This window comes from Anabas testudineus, chromosome 1 (genome assembly GCF_900324465.2).
Source record: "Anabas testudineus chromosome 1, fAnaTes1.2, whole genome shotgun sequence".
Classification (NCBI taxonomy): domain Eukaryota; kingdom Metazoa; phylum Chordata; class Actinopteri; order Anabantiformes; family Anabantidae; genus Anabas; species Anabas testudineus.
The window spans coordinates 23,260,639-23,274,202 of record NC_046610.1 but is presented as its reverse complement, the minus strand read 5'-3'; the positions used below and the strand labels follow the sequence as shown (position 1 = coordinate 23,274,202).

The window sequence follows — 13,564 nt, the reverse complement described above, 5'->3', positions numbered from 1 at the left end:
GTCATCCACAGAATCTGGCCCATCTGCAACACTTCAGAATACGTTGTTTAGGACTTACCATGAAGAAACACTGGTCGGGTCTTGTCCACAGCAGCATCCGGCCCAGCCTGCGTCTGTTGTCAGACGAGTTTGAACAGAGCTTTTAAAAGCGTCATCAAAACAGCTGGAGCACTGATGAATCAGTTTGCTGTTCTCAAGCTTCAATTATCTTCAATTATCAAAAACAAAGAGGCAAGGGGCATCATCAAAAAAGACAAAGAGGAACAAGAACGCCTTGTGTGACATTCCCTTCACTTATTGACAAACTAATTCATGCACTCATATTAAGTTCACTATGTATCAATAGTCATAATATCAGCTTTTATTAGTCGTTCTCATGATTAACAGCTGACACGGCTATGAACTCTGCTGGATCGGGTCACAGAGGAGGTAAGTGCACTACATGGGCCTACAGTTCAGTACATGTTGGAGGCTTAGTGGGGATGATTTTGAATTGATGCATTGATGAATGTTTGTTTTTAACAAAACATTAGCTTTCTTCTTCTCAGCATTGTGTGCTTTGGCTTCATAAATCAGAAAAGTGGTGTTCGTTTGTGAGGATTATCCTGCTGAACAAAACATGTGGAGTATCATAACTGTCGGTTTGTCACAGAGCTTATGGACAAATCCCATGTCTTTAAGTGGAGAGAATCCACTGTGATGCTAACGTCCAGGCCTCTATATGGCTACATAATCACCATCCGAATAGTTTTGCACCAGGTCAACACGACATTTTCTCGTCAACGTGTATTTTTCACATAGCTGCTGTGTTCTCCATTTAGAGTTTGAACATTCCCTCTGTGCACCGCTGACCTTTTCAAAGCACACGCCATCAGGCCACAGCTGATCGAGAAGCTGAAACACACATAAAGCATCTCCTGAATCTGTTATGAACTTCTAAGAAACAAGTATCTGGCTTTTTGCCCGCTTTAATCTGTTTTATTGAGCTCTTGGCACTGACGCAGTCATCTATTGGCAGGAGCAGCTAATTTGTTTTGAAAAGCACATGAGAAATGGGGAAAACTACCTCAATGATCAATATATGGACATTAGCTGGGCAGTCCAGATGCCATATTGTCTTGATGACTTGCAGTTTAGTGTAGTTTTTCCTTGTGTAGTGATTGTACATGCATGTTAGGATGAAATAAATGAAATTTGGGTGGGGGGTTACTCCCTTGAGTTTCCTCTTCAGCAGGGAAAATGAATGCTCTATGAGGTCTAAGGATGGAGACTGACTTGTCCAGTATAAAACCTTCCACTGCTTTGTTGTTTTGGCAGTGCGTTTTAGGTCAATATCTTGCTGCATGATGAAGGATCTCCCAATATATTTGGTTACACCTTTCTTTAAATTGGCAGACAAAATGTTTCTGTAGACTTCTGAGTTTATTTTTTTGCTGCCATCTTGTGTTACATCATCAGTGAAGATTGTTAAGCCGGTCTTCCTATTCTTCTTGCTAATGAGTAGTTTGCATCCTCTGGTGTAGCCTCTGTACTTTTGTTCATGAAGTCTTACAGTAGGTTATGATACCTTCACTTGTGCCCTCTGGAGAGTGTAGCTGATGTCACTAACAGTTGTTTTAGGGTCTTTCTTTACAGCTCTCACAATGTTTCTGTCTACACCTCTCATCTTTCTTAGTCTACCTGTTTGATGTCATTTACTCAGTGCACCAGTGGTTTCTTTCTTCTTCAGGACATTCCAGATGGTTGTACTGGTTATGGTCTATGTTTGTGCAAGGGCTCTGATTTATTTTCCATCTTCTGTCAGCTTCACCCAGAGACAGCTCTCTGGTTTTCATGTTGGTTACACCTCTTAACTATAAATGCAGTCTCAACAGGAAAAAACAAAATTTGAAAGTGAGCGTAGACATTCAGTGTAAGTTATTGTTTGAATCATCAAAAAGTTTCCAAAAACTCTTCTACAGTCAGCATCATCCTCCTGTGGACCAGAGCTAAACAGAGGCTGAGTCCCCCTGCACATTCTAAACACAGCTAACTGGCTGCAGACAGGAGCACCAGTGCCATCATCTATCATGTGACAGTGGAGGCAGCTTCCCTTCCTTTCTTTGAGTTCTGTGACCCCTCCCACCCCGTGAGGTTTAAAGCCAAGGGAAAGCTGAGTGCAGACTTCAGAGTTCCATCTTCCTTCACTAAACCTTCCTCATGAGCTTTAAACATCATCTCTAAAACCTCTCCCTCCCTGAAAACCTTTTTTAAAAACACATTTTTGGGCTTTTTTAAATTCCCTGTTGTTGTTTTTTTCTGTTCTCACCCTCCGTCTCTTGCCAGTCCTCCTCCCTCCTCAGCGTTGGATGAGTACTGCATGCATCTTTCTCCTCCTGAGCTGACTTTACCTCCTGGCCCTCTGTGCTGACAATAGCCTCTGTTTCCTTCACATCATCAGTAAGAACTGACTCAAACTGTTTACCCTAGGTATGTATGAATTCATTCAGAACACTGAAATGATTCAGGTACTCCTTTTTTCCCTTTGTTGTGGTTCATGTACATCTTTTAGAGCTTATCATACACGTTTCTGCTTTAAAGTAAAGTGTGCATGTATGATATATGTGCATTTGGGAAAGCTGTTTAACCTGGGTCAAGTTGGGACACACTAAGAGTGTGTGCCTAACCTAGAAATAGCACTGAGGGGCAGCACTGTGGAGCCAAATCGGCTCTTGTGGTTTGTCTCTGGTGACTACATCTGCCTGTCGTTGTTTCTATTTATCAGTGTTTCTGATTGGAAGTGATTTTCCACTGCACTGGTTGCAGATGCAGAAACAGAGGTCCAACCCAGTCTCCCAAAAATGATGTTCCTATTCAACTAAACTGCAATCACAAATGCGTTTTTGTGGGGAATGTAATTGTATATTGTAGTTGATACCTGAGATGTCAATGAAATGCACACAGGAAAAAGTAGTTTTGTCCACTGAAATATCTGATTTTATTAAAGTTTCTTACAGTTGGGTTTAGGCCTCACAGCTCTAGGTTAAGATCAGGGAAAGACTGTGAGCTGGGATAATAGACAAGAATGTTACAGATCACACGCACACAACGTAACCACAGCGCTTTCATTTGTTCAGAAAATACGTTTCACCACAACGTGACACTTTAGACGCTATAGAATCACGGTCACAGTTTAGTTGCATAGGAATGTCATTTTTTGGAAGACGGGGTTGGGTGGTCAGACTGCAGTGTACACACAGTTTGTATTAATAATAGTATCAGACTAATTCATTACATATTGTTCACCAATACCACTATATACTATTTACACTAAGTTCAGAACTGCTTGTTAACTACTACTCTCTCCACATTGGTCTGAACTGAAATAGACTGACCGGACAGAGAGTGAGGAGGTGCAGAGTTCCTTGAGTAGCACCCTACTCAAGACTCACACGCTGCACCTGTGAGTGTGAACACCAGAGACAGAGAAAACTAAATATTCAATGAGTCTGCTTTCTCTCTGCCAAAGGTTCCAATGTGCTTATCTCGGTTCAACATAAAATGTGTTCACACGTACACTGTAAAGATTTATCTCTCTGTGTCATCATTTACCATTCTCACAACCAGGTACTTTGTACATGACATGAATTCTTATTCATATCTCAGTACACAGGTATGATTATTAGAATTTGGCTGCATATTTTACAGCCCGTCAGCACCCAAACCACCAGAATGGTAAAATCCAAAAACCTTTAAAGCATCAAAGTACAGTTATCTCCAGACACACTGTGTACACATGTAGGACGAGCTATGGATAGTTACTACGTGGGGTGTAATCAACATTTTTCGGTGCTTTTTGTATTAACATTACAGTGAGGGCTGCTTCTAGTGAGGACATTTTAACAAAGTGAGGACTGTCCTCACTTTGTGAAACCCCTTCAGAGGCTTGGGATCAGAGTTAATGTTAAACATGACCTGTTTCTGTGTATGTTTGAAGGGAACCTGCTGATAAACATACAGAACAAATTGATAATGCAAGCACATGCTTAAGATCAATTAGGAGGCAGGATTCTTCTAGCTTCTAGTTCCTTGAGTTTCGCCCTTTGCCTCCACTTTGCCTTTTCACTAATTAGTTATTTTGAAAGAAAACATTAAAAACAGTAGTTTTAGTCATAGGAAAACGTGTCATATGGTTTAATCCTGACACTCTCTGTATGTCGATGCCCTGGCTGGTCATTTTAATCACATTGATTAGAAAAGAGTGCCAGGAAATGTGATATGAGGAGGACAGGGTAAGTGTGCCCTGATCCTAAGCCTCTGTTCTTTCTAAATAATATTTGGCATTGTGCTTTTACAGATCTCATTACAATAGTCTGGACTGTGGAAATCCTTCCTAACTGAATCAAATAGATAAACATGACTACAGTAAAGCAACAACAGACAGCTGGAAAATAAGAAATGTAAGACTTATATTGGTCTGGGGACTAGTCAGAAGACTTAAGTACAGAACCCTCTAATGGTATTTGAATGGCAAGGTCACCACATTTGTGTTTGCTGTACTCTTAAGTTCAAAAGATGGACATGAGATGAAAGTTCAGCATTTACCACCTATATTCTATGGTATTTTAACCTAGATACATCGAACTTAAGTGATAACATCTTTTGCATCAGATCACCCAAATTAGAAGTGAGCTAATGTATTGGAACAGGTGGTTTTTAAAGTAAATTAAAGAAAAGTAAAATCACTGGTTTTCAATGACTTCATCAAGTGACTCACTAATCTTCAAACTGCTGGTTTCTTCTGTTGAGTTGCTTTTTCAGCCTTTCACTGTAACCTCCTTCAGTTGTTGTCTGTCCAGCAGGCCTGTTCAACCTTTTTGAGTTGAAGAGTGTTTTGGATCATTGTCTTGCTGCATGATGAAGCTCGTCGTGATTGCTTTTGATCAATCTGTTACTGTATAGCTGAATTCATTCTGCTGATATCATCACAAGCAGATCCTTTCTTCCTTACAGCCGTGTTTGTCGCTCAGTACACCAGAAATTTCTTTCTTATGCCAAACTGTATTCACTGTACTAGTGTTTGTGCAACGCCGTTGATTGTTTCCTCTCTCTTCTCAGATTAAAATGGCTTTTGTGCCACGAACAGCACTTTTCATGTTGATTTATCAATTTGAACATAGAATGCAGTCTTCACAGGTAAAACCCTTCATTTCAAGTGTAAATACCAGTTGAGTAGAAGATGAAATTCTGAACTTTCATCTCAGCCCAAATGTCTCTGGGAAAAGCAAATGTTGACAGCAAAAACACATCGAATAGTCATTCCAATGATTTTAGAGAGGGTTTATGTCTCTTAACAAGCCCCCCCTGTGGATGCAAAAAGACCCAATTAAAAATCCTTTAAACATCAATTCCTCTCTAAGAGGTTAAATGCTGTTTATGATTTTAGGTCGTTAGCGGCAAACACTGTAGTTTACCGGCACCATGTGTCTTCTCTAAAGCTGGATAGGTGTTCTCACCCCTGTGTGGCAGCAGCAATTACTTGACAAAGCATTGTCTCAAACTGGTTTGGTTTGCAATATGAAATCATTGCTTATACAATCAGGTTTTTATAGTTCTTAAATTACTGTTTAATTAATTAATTAATTAATTAATTAATTTGGTTTATGTTTTTCTTTCTTGAGCGGGAGCCATGTCTTGTTTTTCACCATGAAAATAATGGGTTTTATGATTAGTTAATTTCTGTATTTAATAAAGTTATTTTGGAGAAAGAAACTGCCTTATTGTGATATTTTTCATATCCTAGATCAATATGGCTGCAAGTAAGTGTGGACCATCTGTTTCCAAACCAATGTTTTATAGATACACAGACTTGTCTTTTTAGAAAACCGTCCTTCTAATACACAGTTACAGTAACACACACACACACACACACACACACACACGGAAAGACGCACTCACTAACTTGGCTCTGAGTTGTGTTCATGTCTTGATGTTTCGTGTTGAAAATCGGGCCATCCAACCCCTGAAGACGGGGCACAACATCTGTCCACCATCTTTATCAGAGCTGAATGGTGAGACCCCTTCACCTCTCTGACTCTTCATCCCTCACACACCCCTTGCCTTCTTTTTTTCTCCTTCTCCACTGCACCCTCTTCTCCTCATGCCATCCTCTATCAACCAAGCTGACAGAGCTTTATTCACTTCCTTTCTGTAAGAAGGGTTTTTCACCTTGCTCGCCTCACTTTCTTCATTAATTTGAATGTGTGCTGCTGTTTTCTATTAGGTGTTTGTTGTTGTTGATTTGTGCTTAATAGCTTTCAGCACATGATGAATGAACCTTTGAGTTTGGGTAAACTTGCTTTTACTTCTGTCTTGCCCTGCAGTCCTAAAATAGTTTTTTTTTGTTTTGTTTTGTTTTTTTACATAAAAAGTAAATGTAAATATTGTAGGATTCTGTTTGTTCTGTATCTTTCTTTATTATTAACATTTCTCATTTTGGTACCACAGGAAACGCACACAAAAGTAGTGCAGGATGTCTCTCAACGTGCCGGGTCTGGTGGTGATGGCTGTCTTCTACGTGCTGATCTTGGGAACAGGGATTTGGGCATCCTTGAGGTCCAAGAAGGAGGAGAGAAAGTGCACAGGAGATGGCATGGAAATAACGCTACTCGCTGGACGCAAGATCAACTTGCTAGTGGGCATCTTCACTCTTACTGGTAAATCAGACAGAAGGAGTTCTGCTTAGACGCCACTTCATCATGTTGTGTTTTTTATAATATGTTTATCCCTCTGCAGCTACTTGGGTGGGTGGAGGCTTCATCCTGGGTATAGCTGAGGCAACATACAACCCAACACTAGGTGCAGTGTGGGCTCTCATGCCTGTGCCTTACGTTGTGACCTTCTTCTTAGGTGAGTGGTGCCACTAATCCTCAAACCTTAAAGTCTGAACTATAACCCTCCCTTCAGTGCCATGCTTTGCTGTTTGCAGCCAAATTAAATTCAGCGCAACAGTGCAACTGAAATTGATTTAAAGGTGCATGCAAACATTCAAATAAAAAAATTAATTTAAAAAAATTAAACTAAAATACAGACTATGGTTTTGTTCTGTGATCTAATATATGTTTCTCCCAAACATATATTGGGAGAAACTCTTGCTATTAGATGAAATGAACTTCAGTTACTTGTGTTCCAAGCTGAAGTGTTTCCCCCGCTGTGGCTCCCATACCCTCCAACTCCCATTGGGCTTCTCACACCAATAAAAGTGTTGCTTATGTTAAAAATAGAGCCACAAGAAATGAGCTCAGGATTGTAACTTGAGGCAACAGGTGCAACCAGACGTAGATCTCCATGTCCCGAATTCACCAAACTGACAAACGCGATCGTCTCTAAACGTTTGATGCATGTGAAAATATTAGTACTCAGGCCTGCATGGCGAGATACATGTAGCAAAGGGGAAGAAGGAATCCCAAAGCTAAAGGGAAATATAAGATTCCCCCATCACATCTGAAAGTGTTTGAAAGTGTTATCTGAAGGGAACATTAGTTTCTGTCTCACTGTTCATCCTTTCTCTGTCATTTGGTTTTAAAATGCTATGAATATAGACAAGTCTTATGTTTTATATTCTAATCTCTTCCCAAATGCTACAGGTGGATTTTTCTTTGCCAAACCAATGAGGGAGAACAAGTATGTGACAATGATGGACCCCTTCCAGCAGAGGTATGGGAACATCCTGAGCAGTGCGCTGATCTTTCCTGCACTGGTGGCCGATGTCCTGTGGGTGGCACGCACGCTCGTCAGCCTTGGTAAGTTATGTATACTGCCACAGTGATGAGTGAATCACGACATTAATGGAATTGGTGGTAGACTGGTGACCTGTCCAGGATGTAACCCCCGCCCTTAGACCACCGTCGGCTGGAATTGGCTCCATCATCTTATTATTTTTGATCATGTCGTTTATTTACAATGGTTAACTTTATTCTCTGTATTTTCCATCTTTAAAGGCAGAGAAACTACAAACTAGCTGTTTTTCTGCTAGAAAAGCACCGTATGCTTTTACAACACCAAGCTCCAGAAAAACAGCCTCTACAACATTTACCATGCACACACATTTCCACCAATAGGGTGTAGACACTTGTAATATTGGTTGACCCTTAAAGTTACGAGAACAAACAAACAAAAATAAAGTGGTTACTAGTTCAGTATGTGGACTGTTATTATGTAATGTAGTAAAGTATTTTGATGACTGAAAGATTAACGTGCCTCCCTGTGATGTGATCCTCGTGTACTGTTTTATACAGGCTGCTATATTTAGCATTGATTTTACCACAGTGGATGTGTGTGTATGTGCATGTACATGTAGCTTAACTCACATTAAACATCACAGCTTCTCAATACAAAAAAAAAAAAAACAGTTGCATGTGTCTTGCATGAGACAAACATTTCTTCTCTGTCCGTCCTCTGATCCTCGTCGCTCTGCTGCGCTGTTCCAGGTGGAACTATGAGTGTGATCTTGGATCTTCCCTATGCTTACTCCATCATCATCTCCTCACTGGTGGCCATAATCTACACACTGCTGGGAGGGCTCTACTCTGTGGCCTACACAGACGTCATCCAGCTTGTCCTCATCTTTGTCAGCCTAGTGCGTAACATCTGATGACCCATATGTAGTTTTGACGCATAGCTACTAAATCTGGATCAATCATTCTGGATTAATAGACTCTGTGCAACCATAATAATGACCAGAAACTCTAATTTAGTGAAGTAAAAGTATTATGAGAGTCGCTGAGACCCTGTGTTTGTGTGTACAGTGGGTGTGTGTTCCTTTCCTGATGACCAATCCCCACTCAGTGGACATCTCACTGACAGCCTACAACTACACCTTTCAGAATCCCTGGGTTGGCACAGTGGAGCTCGATGAGGCCGGCAAGTGGTTTGACGACTTCATGCTGCTGGTGAGTGGAGTAGCTGTTGTAGCCCCGGTGGTTAAGTTCAATTGAAGGGGGTTGTTTGATTAAATGAGAAGGCAGCCAAGCACAACAGCAGCACAGCTGAAGATTGTTCTTTAAGCCCTGTTTACAGTAACTGGGTCACAGTCCTTGTCTTGGACCAGACCATGGTTACATGACCATGGCCCTTGTATCCACAGAGGTCATCCCTTACCACATTTCTCTTCTCCTCGCTCCTTTCAAGGTAATATCTTGATTGTCCGCCATTATTAACAAGGAGACTTGAGCGAGAAAGCGCACACCTCTCTATTGAAGATGCGTTGATGATTGGAGATCACCAAACTGTTGAATAGTCTGAGTTTTTGCTGAAACTGTCAGAGAGAAACTGTCTGTTCTAGGATATTCCTGTTATATTCTGTTTGTCTAAATGGGCGTCCTACCTTACCTGCAGTGATTTCAGTCCCAGGACTAAAGTCTTTATGTCATCATACTTATCACTCACTGTCTTGTGCTGCTTTTGGGTCCAGTTAGTGAAATTGCGACAAATTGATTCCTGTCATCATGTCTGATCTTTGTGTTTGTGCCAGGCGCTGGGCGGCTTGGCCTACCAGGCATTCTATCAAAGAATCCTGTCCTCCTCATCTTACACCCAGGCTCAAGTGACATGCTTTGCCTCTGCAGCCTTCTGCCTGGTGCTGGGTATCCCGTCTGTGCTGGTCGGAGCAGTGGCTGCATCAACAGGTATTTTTTTCTTATATTTTAATAGATTAAAACTCATCAACTTGATGAGCGTCTTGCTTCATTAATTTATTTTCTCCACAGTCTCAGGAAAATGTATTTTGTCTCTAAATGTTCATCTGTCCTTCTTCCTAGACTGGAACTCAACCGGTTATGGATTGCCCACCCCATATGAGCGTGACCAGGCAGGCGCCATCCTCCCTATCTCGCTGCAGTACCTCACACCGCCCTATGTCTCTGTCATTGGCATTGGGGCTGTAGCTGGTGCTGTCATGTCTTCCATGGACTCAGCCCTGCTCTCCTCCGCTTCATTATTCTCCTCAAATATCTATAAGAACATTATCAGAAAGCAGGTGAGAATTTGGGAACAAGGCAACAACTTGGTTTATGTATTTAACCAAATATAGTGGCAAGTATGTGAATGGAAATTCATGGTTTTCTGCATTAGTTTGTCATAAAATGTGATCTGATCTTCATCTAAGTCAAGAGTATCAACAAACGTAATACCTAAAATAATAACACAAAAGAAATTCAGATCTTTTATGTCTTCATTAAGTACAATCATAAAAACCTCACAGTGCAAGTGGAAAAGTATGTGAACCCTTGTTTATAATGTCCTCAAAAGCTAATTGAAGTCAGGTGTCAGATCATTTTATGACAAATTAATGCAGAAAACCATGAAATCCTAAAAGGTTCACATACCTTTCCTTGACACCGTATATAGCTTTCTGTTAGCCTTGATGAGATACCGCACAGTTCTCTTCTGGTCTCTTATAGTTCTTGTCTTGGCCTGACGTCCTTAGGCCCCTATGATGTAAATAGCAACAATGCGGTAATGTGACTCTTTTGTTCCATTTGTCTTTTTCATTTTCACTCTCTCCACTCATTCAGGCATCAGACCGTGAGATGCAGTGGGTGATCCGTATTTCAGTGGTGGTTGTGGGCCTGGCTGGCACTGGCCTCACCTTCCTGGACAGCAGCGTCCTGGTCTTCTGGATCGTTGGCGTGGACATGTCCTACACCATCATGTTCCCTCAGCTCGTCTGCGTTCTTTTCTTCAAAGTGTCTAACTGCTATGGAGCTGTTGTGGGCTTTGCAATGGGAACCATCATGAGGGTCCTGAGTGGGGAGCCCCTTATCGGCCTACCACCCGCCATCCAGTTCCCAGGCTGCCGGCTGGACAAAGAGGGAAAACTTACCCAGTTCTTTCCCTTCCGCACCACCATCATGATTGTTTCCCTCTTGTCCATCCTGCTTTTCTCGTGGTTGGCGTCCATCATTTTCAACAATGGCCTGCTGTCTGAGAAGTGGGATGTGTTTAATATCAAACACAAGCAGAATCCAACAGCCAGAGCCACGCACAACAAGAGGACCAACTGCAATAACCAAGAGGCGTCGGCAGCCAAGCAGCTACCGGACACCACCAGCTGTTGAGGAGGCTCAAAGAGTGGGGGGGGGGGGACAATAATGTACGGGTTTTGTACAGTATCATGGTCAGTTTGTGGTGATATTTTACTTCATCAGTTGCCTCACTGATTGTAATACCAACCAGCATACAACACAGCAATAACAATCACATGTAAGGCACTGAAATACCATTTAATTGTGCAGTAAATTTAGGTTTGATTTTTTTTATACTTCTAGAAGATAACACTCATACATACCAAGAATCAATGCTTGTGCACCAAATATAATTTTGTTTAGTGACACTGTACAAAATGAATCTCTATGCAAAGAGAGGATATTAGTACATCTTTAGTAAAACTTTTGTCTCTGGCTTTTAAGTGCTGCTACATAGTTTAATGTAGGTGTGACACAGTTTTTACCACACTTTTTTTGTTTTAATAAATAACTATTTGACTCAGTCCTAAACCATACCTCTCTTACTGCAAGCCCATTCCCCTGAGTTTCATTTTCCTCACATGATGAATTTAACGATTCAGTTTTCTACGACTGCGTGGAGACAACCATTCGCCCATTCCTGCTTATTTTCCTCTGTGTTCACAGGTGTGAGAGGTGTGCCTTTGTCTTCTGTTCTGTTCAGTGTCACTGATTTTTCTTACTTTACACTAGTGTTGTTCTATGTAAAGCTAGTCTAGTTACATAGGTACACATTTTTTCCTTTTAACACTGTTGCCTTCATTGTCACTGGAAACTGGTTCCACACTGCTATCAGTGTTTATTTGCTGGACATCATGAAATGGGTGAATACTCACTGCTGAAATACCTCACGCCCTGGTAATGTTGGCTTTAAGAGTGAAACCTATCCAAAGCATCTTGTAAATGTTTGAGACTGGTTGCACAAAACTAAATGCTGCAGGTTACAATGCACAAGTCTTTAAAGGGATTTTTCTGCACCTGCATTCTACTATATCGTTCTGTACTGTCATCATTTTTATAAATACACTTTTAACTGTTGATTAAGTTGAAATTGCATTTTACCTCAGGTTAGCAAAGTTTAAATTCAAATTCACCTTCAATTTTGCTGAACTTTCTAAATCTAGTTTCTTTCACACCTTCACACATTTATAAGAACAGGGCGGCAGTTCATAAATCAGATGTACACAAATGACAAGAGTACATACTGTAACAACCATTTTAGTTGAAACAGTCCTAGCTAGTCTTCTAGCAACATCTTAACAATGAAGTAACTGTTTATCTGTTATAGAAATGCACTAATATAATGTAGTGCATAGTGAGTTCTACATTGTGTTTTTTCCCTGTTGGTTGTGACTATTTGAGGCAGTTTTCTTTTGCCACTTGGAAAGGTCCTACTTTGAGATCAATTGATGTTATTCCCCATGGGGTGATGTTCTATCAGAATAAAGGCTGAAACCAAATCACTGCTCTTTTGCTGTCTGTGTCATTTTATTTGTCAAACCAAGTTCTCAGCATTTCAATCAAAACACACTGGTTTCAAACATAAAATTCTGGTTCCCAGAGTGAACCAGATGCCAGATGGTGCATATATTTTAAACAGTTTCATCATGACATCTGCTCAATTTTAGGATTCAGGATTTATTTAAATTCTTTGGACTTTGACTTGAAGTCAGCTCTAAACCATTTACACATCAACAAACTAATAAGAAAAACATACAAACATTGTAGTTGGTTTTGCTTAAAGGCAGCACACTGTTGTGAAGTAGAGGGCCTGTGTTACACACAGCCAGAGGTCCAAAAGCTGGGGGTGATTGTGATTTTGTTTGCTGACTCTCACTTTTGAGTTGGGCCTGAGTACGCTTCGTTTTCAAGAGTTTTTTCAAATTGCAATACGTGCCCACAACCCTCTCAGGTTAGCTGCCACAGCCTCAGAACAGAGTGTGGTGGGTTTCAGTCCAGAGGTCAGAGAAGGTGTTGCATAGACACACATTATGCACAGATTTGCACTTATCTTCTTGAAAATTGTATTTAGGGATTCAATAATAATTTACTGTCATTCACACATGAAAAACATGAGAGGAAAAAATGTAATAGGTCTCACATTGACCAATAAAATACAATAAAGAAAACAATCTAACAATCTACAATAAAAAAACAAAACAAATAAACAATAAGGAAAAGTAAGTAGCAGGTTAGTTTTCGAGCAAGAGTCTGTATGTGTCTTGACTATTAGAATATTCAGAGGCCTGGCAGTGTGGAGCAGTTCAACACTCTCCCAGCTGCTCAACCTTCTGCCTGAGCAGAGGGGCGAGAACAGTCCATGTGCAGGGTTGTGTGGAGTCTTTCATGATGCAGGCTGCTCAGCTTCTGCGTCCGCTGTAAATATCTAAGAGGGATATTAAGCTACGTCTCATGATCCTCACAGAGCAGACTTCTCCACCTGTTGCATGCAGGGAGTCAGCGTACTCACGCCTGCCACATGTAGAAGGAGCGGAGGATGCTGTTGTTCAGCCCCACCTGCC

The 13,564-nt window shown here is 41.0% G+C and overlaps 1 protein-coding gene across 1 annotated transcript; it reads left to right on the top strand.

The window, feature by feature from the left end:
• Positions 1–2,210: 2,210 nt before the first annotated feature.
• LOC113162221 (high affinity choline transporter 1-like) lies at positions 2,211–11,683 on the top strand. Its single transcript, XM_026360254.1, has 9 exons — positions 2,211–2,469; positions 6,487–6,695; positions 6,775–6,888; positions 7,626–7,781; positions 8,469–8,617; positions 8,787–8,930; positions 9,512–9,665; positions 9,798–10,015; positions 10,554–11,683. The coding sequence occupies exons 2-9, from the start codon at positions 6,512–6,514 to the stop codon at positions 11,094–11,096; spliced, it is 1,662 nt and encodes a 553-aa protein (XP_026216039.1). The 5' UTR covers positions 2,211–2,469; positions 6,487–6,511; the 3' UTR covers positions 11,097–11,683.
• The last annotated feature ends 1,881 nt before the right edge of the window (positions 11,684–13,564 follow it).

Bases quoted from the DNA above. Each gene is read 5' to 3' on its own strand.
- LOC113162221 (XM_026360254.1), top strand. From the start codon at position 6,512: ATGTCTCTCAACGTGCCGGGTCTGGTGGTGATGGCTGTCTTCTACGTG. The intron at 7,782-8,468 runs GTAAGTTATGTA...GCGCTGTTCCAG, and splicing joins ACGCACGCTCGTCAGCCTTG to GTGGAACTATGAGTGTGATC. The intron at 8,931-9,511 runs GTGAGTGGAGTA...TGTTTGTGCCAG, and splicing joins TTGACGACTTCATGCTGCTG to GCGCTGGGCGGCTTGGCCTA.